General features: G+C 39.0%; 1 protein-coding gene across 3 annotated transcripts in view; it reads right to left on the minus strand.

Moving 5' to 3' along the window:
* The window catches only part of LOC109037801 (uncharacterized), a 171,976-nt gene that overhangs the window by 70,568 nt on the left and 78,328 nt on the right, over nt 1-23,080 (minus strand). For all 3 annotated transcript variants that reach the window (XM_072297258.1, XM_072297257.1, XM_072297259.1), the window contains one exon: nt 6,785-6,914. In XM_072297258.1, coding sequence (XP_072153359.1) covers nt 6,785-6,914 — 130 coding nt within the window. The remainder of the gene's footprint in view (nt 1-6,784; nt 6,915-23,080) is intronic.

Consider the following 23,080-nt stretch of genomic DNA (forward strand, 5'->3'; position numbering starts at 1 on the left):
TAATTTTTGAGAAAAATTGTTCCAAAGAGGCAAAAATGGCCAAATTTTGATAAATTGCCACGCCTAAGGTTCAAGAAAGTGGAGTACGACTTTTGTATTGACGTACGTAACAGCTTTTAACCATATACAACATATCAAAAAAGTATGGTCGTACCTGGATTCCCTTGATGTGAAAATTGACAGGGATGTCGTGTTTAGCGGACTTTTTTTATTTGGAGGTAGCTCTTTTGAATGTTTTTCGACCTAGGTCACCCTCCATGGGTGTGTTTTATATTTATTTCTCTGTGTAAATTTCATTTCTGGCCGTAGAAATAGCTTCCTATGAATTTTAAAAGGCCTAATGGTTCATTGTTGCCAATTCTTACCAATTTTTAGGGGATTTTTCAAATTTACCTGTGTAAAAATTAATTTAACCTAAAAACCGTGTGCATTTTCGGAAAGAACGTGAAAGAATACATACATAATGTGTATTGTAACTTTTCCCTGCGCTGCCGAATTTTCGAGAAAAATTTTCCCGAAGTGCCAAAAATGCCAAAAATTGGATTAATCATCACGTCGAGGGTTCTGCATAAGAAAAGAATTTTAAGTTTTCTTTCACTACAAATAACGTATCAAAAATGGAAAATTGCAATGCATCTCACCGAATATGTAATTGCTCAGATGAACGTGACACCACGGACCCTCAAGGTGTCTCCACCTCATCCTTCGCTCCATTACACCACTTTATTCCTGTAACCTCGAGATAGTCCTTGGTTCTCAAGATGCCTGCTACAGGCCTAATACCAAACAACAGAAACTGCGTGGGGAAAGTGACCCATAATCCATTATTAATCCAATTTTTGGCATTTTTGACACTTTGGGACGATTTTTCTCGAAAAATTCGGCAACGACCCCTAAAAATGGGCTGAAAATGGCAACAATGGACCGTAAGGCCCCTTAAAATTTATTGAAGGCCTTTTTAAAGGCCAGAAACGAAAACTGGGCAAAAAAAACTAAGCTATCATTTGCTGGAAGAGTGATAACAGTCGAAATAGTTGACGAAAATAATTATTTTTTGATGCTAGGATTTTGGGTTTGAGGCGTTGCTGCGCCTTTGCATGGGCTCCGGTCGGTAAAATATTTGGCATAGAGTCTATCTAGGAGTAGTACTTTGAAAATATGAAACATTCAGCAAAATCCAGGGGGGCCGGAAAAGGCCCAAAACGATACTTCTCCTTTCAAAACATGTAATGGGTATAATTTCTTTCCTCCTTCTAAAATCTTTGGGCAAGCAGTGCTTGCCTTGCTCATCCGGACCACACGCCACTGAAACAGAGAGGAGGGTCTACTCCTCACCGAACCTTCTTTCAGCAGACGCAGTTCTCTAAATTGAATCCCCTGATAGAAAGTGGAGTGAAAGGTTCGTTGATTTTGGCATTCTGGACTTTGTTCTGACCGTCATTTATATAAAATGCAGTTTTTTATGAGGTATCGGTCACTAATATTTTTTTTGTATAGATTTTTCCATACTAGCGAGAACTTCATTTGAGAAGAGTTGGGTGTGGGTAAAGAAATCGGGCCTGTTGTCAGCGCCACTACCGGTTTCACGCTTGTTAGCGATCTTCAGGTGTGCATAGACAGCCAGTCCCGATTAGAAGCTCGAACACTCTGAGATGCCGTGCAAATCAGAATGCCAAACTCCGGCGGGAGCCACACTAGCAGCGCGGCTCACGCCCTCTACCCTTAGCCACCCAACAACTCCTAAAGTTTTACTTCTGGCGGCTAGCCGCAACGCGACTAATAAGCCAACCCGAAGGCCTCCAACGGAGGAAATTCGAGCAATCCATTTACGGACATGTTGTTCAGCACTCACGCCTCTGTGCCTATGTTACGGGTAATCTAGTCAAACCGGGTAATGTCGACATTACCCGAGTAATGTCGGTAATAATTGACATTACCCAGGCCGTTTTGGTTAGGTTAGGTTAGGTTATAATACCCGCCATCCCACCCCTCAGTCGTCTGGGAGGGCCGCAGACGGGACCGGCTGGACCTAACCTAACCTAACCAAAACGGCCTGGGTAATGTCAATTATTGCCGCCATTACCCGGGTAATGTCGACATTACCCGGTTTGACTAGATTACCCGTAACACCTATACAAATCAAATGATTTGTTCTGACCGTCATTTATATGAAATGCAGTTTTTTACGAGGTATCGGTCACTAATATTTTTTTTGTATGGATTTTTCCATACTAGCGAGAACCTCATTTGAGGAGAGTTGGGTGTGGGTAAAGAAATCGGGCCTGTTGTCAGCGCCACTACAGGTTTCACGCTTGTTAGCGATCTTCAGCTGTGCATAGACAGCCAGTCCCGATTTGAAGCTCGAACACTCTGAGATGCCGTAATAGCACAGCCAAATAAAGGAGATGTGAGGTTAGCCAACCATCATCAGTCACAAGGGACACCGATAGTGCCAGTTAGGTAGCCCTTTGGAGCAATTGGGTCCGCTGGGGCACCAGACTGAACGCCTACTTACGACCTTATGTAAGGGCTATCTTAAGGTAGAATTCAGAGGCAGTTTATAATAACGATGCATTATAATTACAATACATTTTCGATAATGACGATTGTCTAAGCGAAACTCTACAAATAAACACCGGCATTACATCGGGATAAGCTTTCTAATTTTTAAAATCAGTAACCGCAAACACTGTGAAATCAGTCCGTTGTAGATACCTGCACTCTTAACACTTCGCGAGACTTCTACCCCTATGGGTCTGTTGCAAACTTCAGCTGGAGCATAAAGGAGCGTTACAACTTATGGAAAATGCCTCAAAAATTACGATGAGCGCATCGGGAAAGTCCAAAATACATTCTTGACTTCACAGTCTGCGTAAGAAATATGCGTTTTTTTAAACTTCCCACTTCAAAAACGATACTATGGCACAGGTGAACATTTCATAGGAGGAGTCGTTCTATCCAACCGTTGCCCATTAGGATGCTATGCAATATTCGACATGGCCGACACCAATTTGCCAAAACACTTGTAACGACACGGGATTTTACCAATTCCATTTCACTAGTCCCCTAACGGGCCGGAGGGGGGGGGGGGGCTGCTAGAGAGAACCCAATCTAGTGCCTTTTTAGGAACACCTGTCATTCGCCAACCAGACTAGACAAGGTGTTTGGTCATTTCATGACCAATGGTCTGCTTGGCGTTTATCATCTCTTTTGTTTCTTACGTCGTTTGTCTTGGGGACATAGACTGATCTTCACTAGAGATCTATTTCGGTTGCTTTAGGAATTTTCTGGAAGCAATCTTTCGTGGGCAATACTTCACTGCCGTAGGTCAGGATGATTTTGATTATGTTTTCTAAAAATCAATTTTTTTTTCTCTTTGGAAATAATTTGATCTCAAAGAATCTACTTGACCTGACCAAATTCGGTTTTTGCCTGAGTAGTGCTAAATTTTCTCCCCTTATTTGTTTTTTCAGTGTGTACACTAATTAAATGTTGCAATCGACTGTGCAGGAGAGCAAGGGGAAGGGTCAGTCCATTTAAGATTTCATTTTGCTGTTACCGCTACTTTTTTCACAAAACCAACCCAGTGGCATGGTGTTTTATACATCATTCCTCATGAAAATTTTGCGCTGAATCCGAATCCGTGCTTAAATTGCAGGAATTTTCTTTTTTTATAGCTCAAATTTGATCTGAAATGCTGAATTTGTCATTACCGTAACCTGTTACCGGTCGAAAGTCTCAACTTTATCGCTGAATTCAAGCAAATATATACAAAGTCACGGGCTTCTGAAATCAAATATGGCTTCAGCATACTTTGAATTGATAATTCTTTCTTTTTAGAGCTATATTTTCCTCTTAGTCTTCGAAAAAATTGCCATCTTGTGCTTGTTACTGGATTTGGTGTCATTACCGTAACCCCTTGTTCTGGAGTAATCTTCGGCTGCTAGGCGACAGCACCAGCTCGAACTTACATTCGTTGATGTTTGTGTTGGAAGGAGGACCCATGGTGAGTAGCTCTCTATTTTTTACTTAATCATAAAGTAATATTCGTTCAATTTACAGTGATGAATTGGGTTTTGTCCAACTCTCAGCTGTCATTACCGTTACCATGTAAAAATCCACCAAGGATTGAAGATATCATCAAACCTACTTCATTTATGAACGTATAACATTAAACCAACCTCAAATATGAAATCTCACCTTCCTACAACAAGCCCATGTCTCCTTTTGGCGCGAAATTTGAATGTTTCTCATTACCGTAACCATCATTACCGTAACTTCCACCCAGACCGTCTAGGGTGTACGGTAATGATGCAAGAGTTTCGGTTGTGACCAACTATCTTTTTTAATGAATCTATAGCGGCCTTTTTTAGTTTTTTAGGAATAATTTCAGTTGCTTGAGATTACCTTGAAATATATCTCTGTCTTTTCCTTGTCCACAGACGTTTTAATTGGAGAAAAATGTCAACCCCATATGAGAAATGGTTTCAGAACTTACAAGAAAAACTGAAAGTCAGTCAGTTTAAATCAGTACAAGAAAATGGCCCATCAGATACCACCAGCAATACCGTTCCGTCCTGCCCAGAAAGTACATCAATACGATCCGAGATAGTCTTATATATACTATTTATTGCTAGTTTTGCTAGTTAAAAGTTCTATTTTCTCTTGACTATTATTATGATTATTTTGTTTGGAGATCTCACTAGAGATATTTTTGTTTACGTTACCTACATTTCTTCTCAAAGAAATTTTCTCTTTTGCATATAGGTGGTTAAATAAAGTCATATTTTTCCTCTATTATAATTATTTTGTTTAGTGATCTCATTAGAGATACTCATTTAATGTGAAATTGGTTGATTTCTACCATTTCTTTGACTATTTATTTATTTCAAATGATTTGGTTTGGTCATTTTTCCGAATTTTTGTACTGCTTTAATACAATGTTTCTTTAGAAATCAGTGCTTTTTTCCTTCAGCCTGGAGATCCTACCCCATAAGGCCGTCATGCATAACAATAAATCATTACCGTATACTTACAGTCATTACTGCTACTATTTATCATTACCGTAACCGGCTTATTTTTCTTGAAAAAAAAATTGGAAAAAAGCTGTAAATTTACAATTTAGGGGGAAATTACAAAATATAAGTTTAGCTCTTTATAGAAAAATCTTTACATGCAACCTCATCCTTTTCTCTCAAATTTAGGACAATTTAGAACTCAAAAAAAACAAAAAATTCCGAATTTGACATTGAAATTTGTTTAAATAAAACTTTTAATCATAACTTATCCAAATATTTGTATTTATTTCGAACAATCAGACTTTAAACTAAACAAAAAAAATAAAAAAGATCAGTTTCCACTTCTTTTGCGTGTGCTGGACTAACAAAATAAATAGGTTACGGTAATGATGAGTTTTTTCAAAAACTCTCAAAAATCACAAGAAATAAAAAAAATGGTGCCGAAAACAGCTATGCCACTGTCCAATAATTATTCTGAGGGGTTCAAAGGTCCCAAAAAATATCATATACAAGTCACTTACTGACTTCCAACTGCTATGAAAGTCTGATTCTGAAAATGAAATCTTAAATGGACTGACCCGGAAGGGAAAGAGGAAGGAGCCTGGAATACACTGTTATGCATCATCCTCGATATCCAGGCATATATCCTTTTATTATAAATGGTAGGAGTTCTAACCCGAAGAGCGTTAAAACGCAAAAGACAGTAAAATCTAGTTTCGTCAAAAGCAGTCAGTGTTCAGTACAATCCTGAAATTGTTTTAGCTTTGATTTTTTACAGAAACCTTCACTGAAAAATACTAATTGGTAAAAACCAAAAAACTCCTAGTCAAGTTTTACAGCAATTAAAACTATTTACGTTTGGTCTGTAACATAATCAAGGGATCCCTAAAAATAATATTCTTTGGGGATTTAGCTTGAACATACGGGAAAAACAAGATGATTGTAACACTAATAATAATTAAATTGGCGCACACTATTGAAAATTAGTTATGGTCCTTATTATCCCCAGCAGATTACCACATACCCTTTTGAATTTTGATCATAGTAGCAACACTAAAGCAGAAAAAACTCAGCAAAGTCAGACCCAGAGAATACTTGGGCGTTGACCGCAGAGGATGGCCTATGAGGTCTGATTATCTGTGGCAATAAGACTGTACAGATTGAGAGATCATAGCAGTGAAAATCAGATGCCATTAACCAACACTAAGTTCTCACGCCTTGCTTAAGTAAAACTTTCTTGACATTGCAAGGGTTATGATACAGGTACGGTATTTTTCGGTAGACATTTGTGATGAGTTCTTTCATACCATTCAAGAAAGAAAAGTGCAAAAGGAGAATAACACTGTCAGCTTTAGATCTTAGATGATTATAAAACAATTGAACAAAAAATACCTATGTGCAATATTTTGGAGTGTAAGTTTCTTACGAACAAGCATGGTTGTGAGGCAAAATCAACATGGAATGAGAAGAATCGAAATAATAATCACAAGTTCACCATGTTGATGAAATAATAAGGCCGACCCGTTTCGGGGTGGATGTTCCCTTCTTCAGGGCGGATTTCCATCAGGTATCCTGAAACACATTGCAGTATTTTATTTCATTCGGTTCGTGAGTTTGGGTTCATTATTTTGATTCTGCACATTTTACATTGTTTTTGCTTCAGTTTCGATAGTTACAGTTTGCCTCCATTTTTTCAATTATGAATGTAAGTAAGATATTTCACTGAGCCCATGAAAAAAGAGGGAAAATTAAAGTAATGCATATACCTAATATCTAAAAACTGAAGGGTGTTGTTGCATTTCAACAAGGATCCAATTTGAGCTGCATCAGTGGCATCTAAGTAGTTTTCGCCGAGGAATAGCTCCTTCAGGTTGGTGTTGAGTTTTAAAGCTGACACTGATCGATAAACAGACAAACCATAAATTATGAGAGTGGTGTTAAAAATCAGTCTTTCCTCAAATTTTAAACTGTTAGTGAAATGAGATGGGATTAATTGAAAATTCCTTGAAACCCACACTTTTAGTGAGCATCCACTGTTGACATTTTTGACTAGAGAGGAGGTTTGGCGGTTTTACTACTCTTTGATTAGAAAACTTTCGATAGTGCAGAGGAAAAGCCGATCCCCAGGAAATACATAGTGTCCAAAAAGTACTGCGAATTTTGTTTTTTTAGAGAACAATGACATACATCAAAATGCGGTTTGGGTAGCAGTAAATTACTAATAATGATTGATAAAATGAGACCAACCAGATAGTCCTAATGCTTTTTTGAGCTCCAGCCATTTTCCTGAGAAAGCCTGTTGGGTTTTAATCGACCTAATTATGTTATTTTAAGATTTTATCTACTTCCAGATATTTACAATTTTATTAATTATTCATACGATATTCATTTAGTTTTATTTATGTATACAGGGTGGCCAAGACCTACCGTATCAGGCCTTTTTTCGGTTAATTTGGGTCACACGAAGTCCAGGATCGCGGGAATGAATAGGGAAACGACCCCAAGGAATCCGAATTTCATGGTCCCAGAGCCCCCTGGCGCCCCTTGGGAGGTAAAAGGGGGGTCCGTACCTCAAAAGTCAGATTTAATGTCAAAATTTTGAAATTATTTCATCCGAACGGTTAAAAACCGTTGTGGAGGTTACCCCTGTGCCCCATCAGAAAAGTGTCTGAAGACAATGGGACCCTCAAATTTGGATTCCTTGGGGTCGATTACCAATGAATACACATTTTTTCCGAGTCTCCATGTCAATTTAACGAACTTGATTTTTTTTTAAAGGGGGCTCTGTCCCCCACCTTTAGGAGTCGGTATTTTGGACCTGGATGTGCCGATTTTGGATTTCTTGGTGTCGATTCACGTTAAAAATTTCCGTACGTTCTGATTCGGATGAAATAATTTCAAAATTTTGACATTAACCCTGACTTTTGAAGTACGGACCCCCCTTTTACCCCCCAAGGGCCGCCAGGGGGCTCTAGGACCATGAAATTCGGATTCCTTGGGGTCGTTTCCCTATTCATCCCCGCGATCCTGGACTTCGTGCGACCCAAATTAACCGAAAAAAAGGCCTGGTACGGTAGGTCTGGGCCACCCTGTATTCACCACTCTGCAGTACTATTTTGACTTATTCCTAGGTAGACCCCCCTCTCTCTCTGTCTCCTGACGGCTCACTGGCCAGGGCCACCCTTCGTTGCATCATCCCCACTCTAGCGCCTCAGATGTGCGCGCATCCTTCGCCGAGTGGAGGACCCCGTCTCTCCAGCGGCTGCTCTCTCCGCTGCTACTAGCCCCGTTTTCTGAGCCCCCTGCGCTTGACACGAATTCGAGGCTCCTGGTCTGTCCAGTATTCCATTTATTTGCTGCAGATTGGGTACACCTAATGTACTTCACTTCGTCAAATAAATCTTAAGTGTGAAACATAACCCTGGTGTTACATCACTTTACCCTGACTCCACTGAGCCATTTGAGCAGCTACCAGCACGAACTTGGCACATCTTTGATGCGCTGAAAAGTTTGCGCTGACACTCAAATTGACTCAAGGCACGGACTGACACGCCGATCAGTTGGCGCTGACTAAAATTTTTCTCTATTTTTAAAATTATTTGATTTATTCAGTTGAGGGACATCAACCCCCACCCCCCTGGGATAGCTTTATTTTATTTTTTATTTATTTTTTGGTTTTGGTTTTGACGGTTCCCGAACAAAGCCAATTTTTCTCTCAAAAACTGGCGCATCCGAGGGAGAGACTTGGAGCAGTTGGGAGAAGTTTTAAGCTAGCAGCTTAACTTGAGAGTCATGGGGAAAAATACGGTGATCTGATTTAGATTTAGCGGCTCAAAATACACATGAAGCTACCAATAACAATTCGAACCTACGACTTTAGAGACACGCACAAAAATACGAGACTAGCTCGGACGCGCCAGTTTTTGAGAGTTATATTGGCTTTCTCGGGCAAATGGCTGAAGCTTAAAAAAAGGTGGCACTTTCCAGGTTTGGCATCTCAAAATACATCATGTTTGTGTTGAGCAGGTAGTCCAGGCGCGGGGGATCAAAATCATACGAATAGCGGAGGAAATTGGGATACACGATTTTATTGTTTTAAGTTGTTCATTTGAGTATGAAGAACGCTCACAAAAAAGTCCCCATGAATCCGAGTTGTGCGAAACCCAGGGGAGGGGGGAAAGGGTCAAATGGGGGTATTTTCTGGTATTTCTTGATTTTAGCCGTTTAAGTGTCGGCTTGAGCACAAAAAAATATTGTATTCAGTTTTAACTACCGTAAAATGCCCAAAAGGGAGTGTACCTAAGACTCGGACCCCCTCGCCCCCTCCCTCCCCCCGAAATTACATTACATTTTACCCTAAATTTTCAGGTGCTCCCGTCTGTAGAGGTATTAATAATGGTTTTAATGCAGTATTGCTCATATTTACTATTAAAAATTTTAAAACTTGCAACATGAGGAGCTCTAAATACTCTTAGCCTTATTTGCATTACCGCTCCACTATCCCCAAACACCCTTACCACCTCCTCGACTTCCGTACCCCTTTCCCTTGTTTAGGTCATTTTTCGGCATTGAACGGCTTAAATGGAAAAAAATGATTATGTACACTCAATATAAAATGTCCGAGTGGAATTATTCAAAATCAAAACAATAAGTAAGCCCCATGAAGCCCCCCTCACCCCCCCCCCCTTCCACCACTCCCATAGAAAATGATTTTCAACTCGTCCGATTTTACTCCTGGCAAGATGACACTGTGCAACTAGACAAAAGGTAGAAAGTGATCCTTGTTTAGTTTGACACATCGAGTTCGAAAATGATCCCGGTTTTTATGCATCGCCTTCGCGCACCTTCTAGCTTTCCGGAAAAGCTGGTGTCCATCAGAAAATTGACTCCGTGCTTTCTGTGTTTTTGCAGAAATTTTCCTGTTCGGAATGCACAAAAATATTTTTTGGTCTCCTCAGTGTACCTATTTCTGTGCATCTTGAGCTGCTAGAACTGAACATGACCTGACCGTTTTCTCTTATATTCTTCGAATTTTCCGGAAAAGCCGATCTTCCCGGCTACAAGAGGCGAGTATCAGCCATTTTTGTTCCAAATTTAAAAGAACTGAAATTTCTGGCGGTCTTTGATTGGTGGTGTATTTTGAGCTGCTAAATCTGAATAAGATTGCCGTATTTTTCCCCGTGACTCTCAAGTTTAGCTTCTAGCTAAAAACTTCTCCCAACTGCTCCAACTCCCCAACATTTTTTTTTGATAAAGAGTCTTTGTTGTGAGTTTTAAAGTTTCTCTTGTATTTTGAGCTACGTAATCCGAAAATTTCTCTCAATATCTCTTCTCCTGAGAATGATTGAATTTGTTATCACTGTTTTTATCAACTTGACAAGTCCTATATTTTTCATGAATTTTAAATTTTATATGATTGATTTATGTTAATGCGTTTGATATTATATGGTTGCAACAGTGGGGCTATGCCCTAGCCGTTTGTAGAGGAGAAAGAAGAAGGAGAAGAAACCGAACATGACCTCCGATTGTTTCTAACACCCCTCCGTTTTCCCGGCATAATCTATTTTCCCTAGAAGGATTCCTTGATTGCTGAGAATCTTTTCTGCTTTTTGCAAGCTCGGCCAGGATTTCAGACCATGTGCCAACCTGGCACGGTGCGCTTGAACTCACTTTAAATGCGACTTTGTTGTACATCAAAAATTCAAGTTGGAGGTTGTAGTGGGGTACTCCCTGATGGGTTTTTGGGCAATTTCGAAATAGGTTGTCGGAGCTCCTCGAAAAATAATCGCATTTTTGTGGTTTTTTAGGGGTAAAATAGCAAAATTGGCCTCGGGGCTACAAATTAAACCCCCTCTCCCTCATCCTTGCCTTGACCGATCTGAATTTTGAGTATGTTTTTACCTGGTATAAGATGGGACTTTTCTGAAATTGTCATGCCCATACAAATTTTTTTGCTCCCGCGGCAGCGTTGCCAAGTTGCGGACTCCAAAATATCGAATTTAATGATAAAATGAAGGTTTCGGAGTGTGATTTCCATTCAAATCAAAAATTCAAATTGTAAGTTGTAGTAGGGTACTGCTTGATGGGGTTTTGGCCAATTTCGAAGTAGAGTGTTTGAGATTTTTGAAAAATAATCGAATTTTTGCGGTTTTTTAAGGGTAAAATAGGACACTGAGCACGGGGCGGCAAGTTAAACCTTTTCTCTCTCATCCTTGCCGTGACCGATCTGAACTTTTAGTATGTATTAACCTGGTATAAGATGTGACTTTTCTGAAATTTTCATGCCCATACAAAATTTTTTGCCCCCCGCGGCAGCGTTGCCAAGTTGCGGACTAAAAAATATCGAATTTGATGATAAAATGAAGGTTTCGAGGTGTGATTTCCTCCAAAATTTCACGAAAAATGTGCAATCTGAAAGTTTTCTATAAGAAAAGGCATATATGAACAATTTAGAGTTGCAACGTTGCCAGCTTTCGATTTAAAATTCGTCAAAATGACCCAAATGGCGTTGCAACCTCAAGCGCTGGATTTTTATTTCGTTCAGAATTGGTTATTACGGTTCTTCTGTACTCTTTGCATTTAGGTACCATGAAAATTATGCCATTACTTACTTGATGGGTGCAGCTAACTCAAAAAGAGAGGCCGGATAAAGCGATGAGTCGGGGGAAAACGAGCGGTTCGGGTTGACAGAAAGTTCTTAAATCTACTCCATCACCAGAAAGTAGAATTTGAGAACTTTCTCCCACCCCCCAAACCTTATCCCTGTTGCAGTCAATCCTTTGAACATCTTCTCTGAAATTTTGCCCCCGAATATTTCCCAAAAACATGAAAAATAAAAACACAAATAAAATGGGTGGATAACAACGATTCAAATATCGCTATGAAGTCCCTGAATTCGACCTCATCTCATACAGCGGATTGGATAGTTCGAATCCAGAAGACTTCTTACTGTAAAGAAAATACCTTCGACAATTTAGAGAATAAAAAAATTACAAAAGATCACAATAAATTTGAATAATGTTGAAAATAAACTCCCTCATAAAAAAAAATAAACTAGATGACGAAATTATGACTTTTTATGATTGGAACAAACCTGACGGATTAAAATTGTCGATTAAATTGTCGGCAAGGATGAGAGAGAAAAGGTTTAACTTGCCGCCCCGTGCTCAGTGTCCTATTTTACCCTTAAAAAACCGCAAAAATTCGATTATTTTTCAAAAATCTCAAACACTCTACTTCGAAATTGGCCAAAACCCCATCAAGCAGTACCCTACTACAACTTACAATTTGAATTTTTGATTTGAATGGAAATCACACTCCGAAACCTTCATTTTATCATTAAATTCGATATTTTGGAGTCCGCAACTTGGCAACGCTGCCGCGGGAGCAAAAAAATTTGTATGGGCATGACAATTTCAGAAAAGTCCCATCTTATACCAGGTAAAAACATACTCAAAATTCAGATCGGTCAAGGCAAGGATGAGGGAGAGGGGGTTTAATTTGTAGCCCCGAGGCCAATTTTGCTATTTTACCCCTAAAAAACCACAAAAATGCGATTATTTTTCGAGGAGCTCCGACAACCTATTTCGAAATTGCCCAAAAACCCATCAGGGAGTACCCCACTACAACCTCCAACTTGAATTTTTGATGTACAACAAAGTCGCATTTAAAGTGAGTTCAAGCGCACCGTGCCAGGTTGGCACATGGTCTGAAATCCTGGCCGAGCTTGCAAAAAGCAGAAAAGATTCTCAGCAATCAAGGAATCCTTCTAGGGAAAATAGATTATGCCGGGAAAACGGAGGGGTGTTAGAAACAATCGGAGGTCATGTTCGGTTTCTTCTCCTTCTTCTTTCTCCTCTACAAACGGCTAGGGCATAGCCCCACTGTTGCAACCATATAATATCAAACGCATTAACATAAATCAATCATATAAAATTTAAAATTCATGAAAAATATAGGACTTGTCAAGTTGATAAAAACAGTGATAACAAATTCAATCATTCTCAGGAGAAGAGATATTGAGAGAAATTTTCGGATTACGTAGCTCAAAATACAAGAGAAACTTTAAAACTCACAACAAAGACTCTTTATCAAAAAAAAATGTTGGGGAGTTGGAGCAGTTGGGAGAAGTTTTTAGCTAGAAGCTAAACTTGAGAGTCACGGGGAAAAATACGGCAATCTTATTCAGATTTAGCAGCTCAAAATACACCACCAATCAAAGACCGCCAGAAATTTCAGTTCTTTTAAATTTGGAACAAAAATGGCTGATACTCGCCTCTTGTAGCCGGGAAGATCGGCTTTTCCGGAAAATTCGAAGAATATAAGAGAAAACGGTCAGGTCATGTTCAGTTCTAGCAGCTCAAGATGCACAGAAATAGGTACACTGAGGAGACCAAAAAATATTTTTGTGCATTCCGAACAGGAAAATTTCTGCAAAAACACAGAAAGCACGGAGTCAATTTTCTGATGGACACCAGCTTTTCCGGAAAGCTAGAAGGTGCGCGAAGGCGATGCATAGAAACCGGGATCATTTTCGAACTCGATGTGTCAAACTAAACAAGGATCACTTTCTACCTTTTGTCTAGTTGCACAGTGTTATCTTGCCAGGAGTAAAATCGGACGAGTTGAAAATCATTTTCTATGGGAGTGGTGGAAGGGGGGGGGGGTGAGGGGGGCTTCATGGGGCTTACTTATTGTTTTGATTTTGAATAATTCCACTCGGACATTTTATATTGAGTGTACATAATCATTTTTTCCATTTAAGCCGTTAAAGGCCGAAAAATGACCTAACTGAGCCTAATGCAAATAAGGCTAAGAGTATTTAGAGCTTTTTTCGTTGCAAGTTTTAAGAATTTTAAAGTAAATATGAGCATCGCTGCATTGAAACCAATATTAGTACCGCTACAGGTGGGAACACCGGAACATCCTGATTTTGAGGTAAAAAATAACGTAATTAAGAAGGAGTGAGGCGAGGGGTGCCGAGGTCGTCGGTACACTTATTGTTGGGAATTTCACGATATTTCAAATTGAAAATTATTCTTTTTGTGCTCAAGCCAACATTGAAACTGCTAAATTCAAGAAATCTCTGAAAATACCCCGATTTGACCCTCCCCCCCTCTCATCTGGGTTCAGCACAACTCGGATTTAAGGGGACTTTTTTGTGAGCGTCCTTTATACCGAAATGAACAACTTAAAGCAATAAAAAAGTGTATCCCAATTTTTCCCGCTATTTGTAGGATTTTTATACGCCACATCTAGACTACGAGCTCTCTAATAAAAAAATGACTAAGTTTCAGCGTGTTGAAAATGACATGTAGTGCTGACCCTTTCAAAATTTTCAGCATTTATTTCTGAAAAGAAAATAAAGATTTGAAGATTCGGATGGCCTTGTCAGATAAATTTTACAGGATCTTACCAAGATTATTACCATTAGTCCAGTCAAATCAGAAAAATTAGAGGAAAAAATTCCCAAACAAGCGATTTTTGGCTAAAGTTGCTTGTTAGGGTCTAGAGAGGCACAGGCTAAAAGTCCCCATCGATACCCCTTGTGCTCAGCCCCCCAGCCCCCCCCCAAAGCCCCCCCAAAAAGGCTAAAAAATCGGTTTTTCGGCTGTATCTCGAGGACGGTTGGAGATAGCGAGTTGCGTATCATTTGGAAAATGTTCCTCATCAAATTTTGCAAAAAAAAGTTTCTTATGCTTTTTCTTCCCCAGGCACTCCTTGACCCTCAAAATGGCCGCCGCGTATGGGCGTCATAGCGCGCATCCTCACTGTACGGTACACATAGGTACGCCTCTAGACCGCGCCGCCGCGCCGCCGAATGTCTCGACCTTCTCACCCCGTCACCCTCTATATATAGCTGAAATTTACATGATATGCAATTATTATGTACTCTTACCTTGTTTGCTATGCAAAATTCTGTTTTCAGTCAGTAAACTTTGATGCTTCAGCAATAGCCTGAGGGCAATTAACAGCCAGAAAGGAAGGACACGTATTTTGATGACACTGTGATCCTAATTATTGCCCGACATAATTGCGTGGTCATTTTTTTTTTTAATCATTCGCAGGTCGATTCACGGTTTTTAAAAAGAACGTAAATCAAGGTCTTGGGAGGGGGGGGGGAGAGGACAAAAAAGGGAGGAAAGGGCGCGCGGTCTGTTAAGGAATGAAAGAACACTTTATTTATGAGTTACAATTTTAGTAGCGGTTAAATAATAAAATGAAAATGAAGTTAATAAAATTTGAGTGAAAAATTTGAGTGAATTCTTTTTTTATTAAATAAAAACGAAGTTTGTCCAATGAATCATTTTGTTTCTTTGCACCACATAGACTTAAGAGAATTTTGCTACCAGACTCAGACATTGAATTGAATGTTGAGCCTTGATCCTTAAATGACCCACAAAATCTTGAATATCTTCATTTTTTCCTTAAAGTGGAGAGCGCCATCTTGCCCTTTCCAAAAATTGCCGAGTTAGTATCACTATCACACCCGGAAAATGCATGTAAAAATAGCATATAATCTTTTAGTTTCGGACGGGCGTTTAGGCTTTTAAAAGAGTAAATTTTTGCTTCAAAGTTTTGTCAACCAGGTTTTAGAAAAAATATTTCCTTCTTTTCTGAAGACAACGTACTTAAAATTATTAAAAAATCGACGTCTTCTCCAACAATCACACAAATTTTGGTTGACTCCAAAGATAAGATCAAAGCCGTTTAAACAATCAGTGGGTGTGCATCTCCATCTGGAATTTCATTTTGAAGACCGATGTTCCTCAATTTTTTTTTGGAATTTCTATCAGTCTTGTTTTGTTTTCGTCATTAAATAAAAACTTTTCCTGGATTAAAGTTACTTTTGTTTCTTCATTAAAAGCAATTTCCATGACCATTGATTTACCGTGCCTTTAGGATCTCTCAGCATTTTTTGTTGACGGTGTGTCACTCGAATAACCGTCTAAAATAATGAGGCAATTTCTATCAAAATTCCGATGGACATAGGTTATGTAATTTTCTGTAATCTCCAAACTTTTCTGCTCCCTGGGGCCAGACTGCGCGGTGTAATAGAAATCTACCATCAAGAATGTATTTGCTGTTACTTGGGGCCTTTTTTTCTAGTTTCGGCTCAAAAATGGCGCATAAAGAGGCTTTTTTCGTTTTCATTATTCTATTGGTATCAAACTGGGACTGAGGGTACGGAGATAATTCATACTTAGAGCAATTCACAAGGCCTTCTTGCAACGTCATAAAAATGGAGATGCGTTGAAATAATCGCAATGGATCACATGTTATGTCATTTTCGTGGAGTAAGTGTTACCCGTGTCTGTGTATAAATTTCGGACTATCATTTTAAGTGATAATTTGATTTCGCCAAATTTTTTCTAGAAATTGTTTCTAAGATTCTAAGTCCGACAAGTTCTAAGGTAGATTTATTTTTTAAAATTCTTTATCTATTCGAAATCCGTGAATCGACCTCACACAAATACGTCGGGCAATAATTAGAATCACAGTGTCATCAAAATACGTGTCCTTCCTTTCTGGCTATTAATCGCCTTCAGGCTATTGCTGAAGCATCAAAGTTTACTGACTGAAAACAGAATTTTGCATAGCAAACAAGGTAAGAGTACATAATAATTGCATATCATGTAAATTTCAGCTATATATAGAGGGTGACGGGGTGAGAAGGTCGAGACATTCGGCGGCGCGGCCGCGCGGTCTAGAGGCGTACCTATATGTACCGTACAGTGAGGAAGCGCTATGATGCCCATACGCGGCGGCCATTTTGAGGGTCAAGGAGTGCCTGGGGAAGAAAAAGCATAAGAAACTTTTTTTTGCAAAATTTGATGAAGAACATTTTCCAAATGATACGCAACTCGCTATCTCCAACCGTCCTCGAGATACAGCCGAAAAACCGATTTTTTAGCCTTTTTGGGGGGCTTTGGGGGGGGGGGGGCTGGGGGGCTTTGGGGGGGGGGGCTGGGGGGCTAAGCACAAGGGGTATCGATGGGGACTTTTAGCCTGTGCCTCTCTAGACCCTAACAAGCAACTTTAGCCAAAAATCGTTTGTATGGGAATTTTTTCCGCTAATCCGAGATTTTTTATCTAATTTGACTGGACTACATTGACACTTCTTCATTGGACGACTGGACACTAGTTACCTGCTCGAAGTATCTATCCTCACTTTCTGCACAACGCCACAACTGTTATCTCCACTTCTGCAAACTCTTTTTTTTCTTTTTTTCTATTTTTTTTTTTTTTTTTTTTTTTTAAATTTTCATTCGTGAGGTTGTAAAAGAAGGTTTCAACAGTTCTTTTAATTTCGTTGACTAAGTTGAATCTCTTGCCTCCTAAACCCATCCCCACCATTTTAAACGGCCAAAAATTGCAGGCCCCAAAGTCCAGGCTGTAGAGTGTAAAAAACAGGAAGTCTCACGTTTATCTATAAACTCTTAAGTGAATTGGACGACGTGTGAGCATGCGATGCGATGCCCTCGTGCAGGAGTTACGTCTCTTTCATCTCTAGTCGCTTGTTGACAACAAGCTCAAATAGTGCTTGATAGTATAGAGCATAGTGCAATTATGTTGAGCAACACTAAGTCTCAAATATAACATCGCAGTTTTTTTTTTTTGGGTAGAATTTTTTTCAATTAAAATATTTGTATTCTTTTCAGTAAAAATGCTCATATCTGAAGGGATCAGCTCGACATGTCATTTTTAAAACGCTGTAACTTGGCCAATTTTTTACCTAGAGAGCTTGAGTTGGTCTTGTTTAACCAGTCATTACTAGTGCTTTAACGCTACATAAATCGCATTTTGATACCTGTCACCGTTCGACCGAAAAAAGAAAACCTGCAGTGCTTTTGGGACACCTAATGTATGTAGTTATATTAACAAGAAGAAAAAATTTCGGGGGAGGGGGGGGCGTAAGGTAACAATGGAATGTTTCACATTCCGTTTTATGTTAGCACAGCAGCTAAGGGTCAGCATACTATCCAAATCTTGACTTGAAATGTCGCATCCTGAAAATTTGTTGTGGACATTAGATTTTCAGCAGGAGTAAATATGCTCCGGAAAGACGCAAAAATTATCCTGAATTCAAGTTTTTTTAAAACATCAATTGATTCCTCTTTACTAGGTACACGTTGTTCACACACAGTGTAATAATTGCAAACGATGGCATTGGATGATTGTACATATTACAAATTGAAGAGAGCAAAATTCAAAGAAAACTCCTGGTCATCTATGCAGTGTCCGTACAAAAGGAGGGGTATCGTTAAGGGCCGATTTTGGCCCCACTTCAAAAAATCATCTGAACCCATATTTTAAGTACCCTAGGGTAGGTGCATTCTGGCGCAAAATATTTTTGCGATTGTGCATCGTTTTCCTGCCAAAACAGCCGACTCAATTTTTCGGCTGAAAAATGGTTTTAATTTTATGACGAGCCCAAAAAAGCTTTGTTTCATGAGTACGGGAGGTTCTTAAATGTAATTTTTTGCGTACTTTTCAATGGAACAGGCGAAAATTGTCTAAACCCCCTTTTAAGGGGTCATTCTAGACATTTTCGACGATTTTTGGGGTTTTTGGCAATTTTTCACCTACAACTAGAAAACGGATGATTATGCAACAAAAACGATTGCAGATTCAAAAAGAGCGTAAAAAATCCGTTAGAAATCCTTGATTAGACATTTTCTCAGCTTAAACTGTCAACACGAAAAACAGCTCTAAACTTGAGAAAACCGAAAAAACTGCATTTTCCACGATTATTAGTCTTCATTTACACCCAGCACAATTTTGTCACATCACCAAAATTTAACAGATTAATGTTACGTACCAGTACATGAAACACGCCAAAAATTACGGTGTGGAAAAATTGTGCTCACAGTTAAAAATGGACTTTTGTTGAATGGAACCATCCTTGAATAAAATATGAAAATTCTCTAATCTCCGGGAAGATTCGCCAATCATTCATGGGATACCTGTATCCGGGTAATTTTTTGCGTACTTTCGATTTGAACGAGTGAAAATGGTGAAAAATCATGTTAAGTGGGCCATTCAGAGAATTTGTCAAGATTTTAGGGGGGTTTTGGGGTTTTTCTGTGGGGGGGGGGGGGGGTTAGGGGTTGTTGGGGGGCTTGGAGAGCATTTTTGTTTGTAATACACCAAAAAAATAACAAATTCAGAAAGAACGCGAAAAATTCGATAGGATTCGATACTTGACACTCTCTCAGCTTGGACTGTCCACACGAAAAACGGTCTCAAACTCGAGAAACTGGAAAAAACGGCCTTGTCTCCAGCTCCCCAGTCATAATTTACATCCTGATCACTTAACAGGTTAGATCGTTAAGCAGTATACAAGGTGTAACAACTAAGTGACGACAAACTTCCAGGGGATGTTCCATGGCTCAAAACAAGCAGAAAAGTCCCGTACCAAAATCCTCTACGATGCGTGGTTCTCGAGTTTCGGGGAGTTCAATTTTTGAAAAAAATACCGCACGTGTTCAGATATGACGTCACAGTGGCTGTCCTAATTGTCGGAACCGAAAATAATTGTGGTTTCGTAAAGTGCTCATCAATAGCTTAACAAAAGGTATTTTCGTTTTCTTTTCCTAAAACCCCTCTTAATGGAGTTATTGACCGTAAGAAAAATACCGTATTACCGCACGTCGCAAATAAAGTTGGTCAGGACGTACGGTAAAACGGTATTTTTTTTAACGGTCAATAACTCCACTAGGTTTTATTGAAGAAATACCAGAGGGTGGTTCGGGTGTGTATGCAGAAGGCAGATATAAAGCCCTTATTCAATTTTTTAATTGTAATGCGATGTATTTTAGTACTAAGTATACAGTTTGTATATGATTGTTCAGAATAAAGTGACTTGTTTAATAATGAAAGAAATAAATGAATGAATAATTATAATAAAAAAAAATTTAAAAAATATATCTCCATTAGAGGGGGTTTTACGAAAAAAAAAAACGAAAAAACCTTTTGTTAAGCTATTGATGTAAATTATGACTGGGGAGCTGGAGAAAAGGCCGTTTTTTCCAGTTTCTCGAGTTTGAGACCGTTTTTCGTGTGGACAGTCCAAGATGAGAGAGAGTGTCAAGTATCGAATCCTATCGAATTTTTCGCGTTCTTTCTGAATTTGTTATTTTTTGGTGTATTACAAACAAAAATGCTCTCCAAGCCCCCCAACAACCCCTAACCCCCCCCCCCCCACAGAAAAACCCCAAAACCCCCCTAAAATCTTGACAAATTCTCTGAATGGCCCACTTAACATGATTTTTCACCATTTTCACTCGTTCAAATCGAAAGTACGCAAAAAATTACCCGGATACAGGTATCCCATGAATGATTGGCGAATCTTCCCGGAGATTAGAGAATTTTCATATTTTATTCAAGGATGGTTCCATTCAACAAAAGTCCATTTTTAACTGTGAGCACAATTTTTCCACACCGTAATTTTTGGCGTGTTTCATGTACTGGTACGTAACATTAATCTGTTAAATTTTGGTGATGTGACAAAATTGTGCTGGGTGTAAATGAAGACTAATAATCGTGGAAAATGCAGTTTTTTCGGTTTTCTCAAGTTTAGAGCTGTTTTTCGTGTTGACAGTTTAAGCTGAGAAAATGTCTAATCAAGGATTTCTAACGGATTTTTTACGCTCTTTTTGAATCTGCAATCGTTTTTGTTGCATAATCATCCGTTTTCTAGTTGTAGGTGAAAAATTGCCAAAAACCCCAAAAATCGTCGAAAATGTCTAGAATGACCCCTTAAAAGGGGGTTTAGACAATTTTCGCCTGTTCCATTGAAAAGTACGCAAAAAATTACATTTAAGAACCTCCCGTACTCATGAAACAAAGCTTTTTTGGGCTCGTCATAAAATTAAAACCATTTTTCAGCCGAAAAATTGAGTCGGCTGTTTTGGCAGGAAAACGATGCACAATCGCAAAAATATTTTGCGCCAGAATGCACCTACCCTAGGGTACTTAAAATATGGGTTCAGATGATTTTTTGAAGTGGGGCCAAAATCGGCCCTCATCGATACCCCTCCTTTGCGTGACAAAGTGGGGACAAAAAAGAAGAGGGAAAATTCCCCGAACAGATAGTCCAGTCATTTGTTGAATACAATGGTCCTTACGCGGTTTTGAGAGCGGAACTTTTTTTCTAGCCTGATTTCTTAACTGCAGAGGCTCCTAGACGAGAATTCATTTTACCCCTCGACAAATCATGGGAACCCGCCTCCCCCCCCCCCCATTGAAAAATAACGGTCGAAATTCGATTTTCTCTCGTTTTTCGGCTACTATCACAAATACCGTTGATACTAAGACTAAGACTAAGTAAGTAGAACTTTGGAACACATTAGAAAGCAGATAAAATTGCGGTCATTTTTAACCCAGTCTAAAATGTTTCTGATGAAAAAATGCTCCAACAAAATTTCGTACGAAAATTTTCAAAATTTCGTACGAAAATTTTCAAAATTTCGTTTACGTATGGTTTTTGCTAGTAAGTTTTTTTCAGCAAGTTTTTAAGGTAAGTAAATCGGTCCAAATGAAAGTAGATTCGAAATGAAAAAATTTCATGTATCAAACTTGTCCCTAGGGCTGACATGCGACGCCGCGGCGTTTCCACAGTTAGGGTCTCAAAAGGAATTTTCCTGGACGATGCATTTCACGCAACCACTCCACTCTCCGGCTCACCCAAGTGACAAAAACATTAGTTCGGGGTCTTATCTACTGCTCATAGCCCTCTTTTCTACGCCATAGACGCCCTTTATCGACAATGATAAGTTTCTTTGCCATTAAATAAAGCGTGATAATAATGACACCTGGGTACCCAAGGATAGGTTGAATCAGCATTCGGAGTTTCTAGAGTTAGAGGACCTAATGTGCAGAGATCCTGGAGTAACATGAAGACGTTCATGAAATTCAAGCCCTACTGTGGTGAAATAAATGAAGAAAATACGACATTCCTCATTGGAGGTGGTTTTGCACTGATCTTCGTGGCCTCTAAACAGTACTTTTCATTAGTACCTACATTTGCAAGAATTATGTCAAGGGCATCAAATCTCATTATTCTGCTAATTATGTTGCCATTTTTTATGGATATTCGAAGTATGCAATCGTGCGAAACAAAAAACACGTTGAAAGAATGCAGAGAGGATCAAATAACATGTGTGTAACATGTTGTAATTTTTAATGAAATTATAGTGCTAACCATATCTTGAGAAAAAGTTTTAGCCAAAAGTAAAAAAAAAAACGGATAATAGGGATGATTAAAAGTCATCTTGATGCTAAAGCCATCCAAACAAGGGAATATGCGGACACCTTGATCGCTTGTGATCAGGGTAAAAAACTTTCTAAACACGGACTCCTACCAATCATAATGTTAACACCCTCTGCACCAGGAGAAATTCTAAGAAGTATTTACTGCAGATGCACGGAAGGATGTCAGGTAGCTTGTTTCTGCAGAGAAATTTGCCTAAAATGTACAATAATATGAACCAAGGCGCAGACGACTAGGATATTGTCTTCATTTTCTGAGGAGGAAACTAAAATCAATGACTCAAAGGAGAATATCAAGTCACTTACACAGTCTCTATGAGAATTAAGCCAACACTCTTGGAACCGTCTGAAATTACCAAGGAAGCAAGCCTATCAAATGTTAAAAGGCCAAAATTAAGGCGGTAAAAACTCTCCAACAATAAATTCATTAAAGAGCAAACAAAATTTAAAATTTTTTTAGTGTTCTCACTTGCACTTGAAAACAAATTTAGCAAGAGTGAGTACGCTACGAAATATTAAACCTTTATTAATTTGACTTATATTTGACAGCGCGTTCGGTTTTTAGGGAATAGTACAAAAACCTATATAAGGTAAAAGAACCCAACAATCGTTCTTTGATCTATCGAAACATTTAAAAGCTTTGCCTAAAAAATTAAATATTTGGTATTAATTTGGTAACATCACCATTCGATGCATGGATCTTCGTCTAACAGCGTTGCCTGATGATGCAAAAAATTAAATATTTGAATTATTGGTCTGAGTTCGCATCACCAACAATCAATAGGTCA

Source organism: Bemisia tabaci, chromosome 2 (genome assembly GCF_918797505.1).
Source record: "Bemisia tabaci chromosome 2, PGI_BMITA_v3".
NCBI lineage: Eukaryota > Metazoa > Arthropoda > Insecta > Hemiptera > Aleyrodidae > Bemisia > Bemisia tabaci.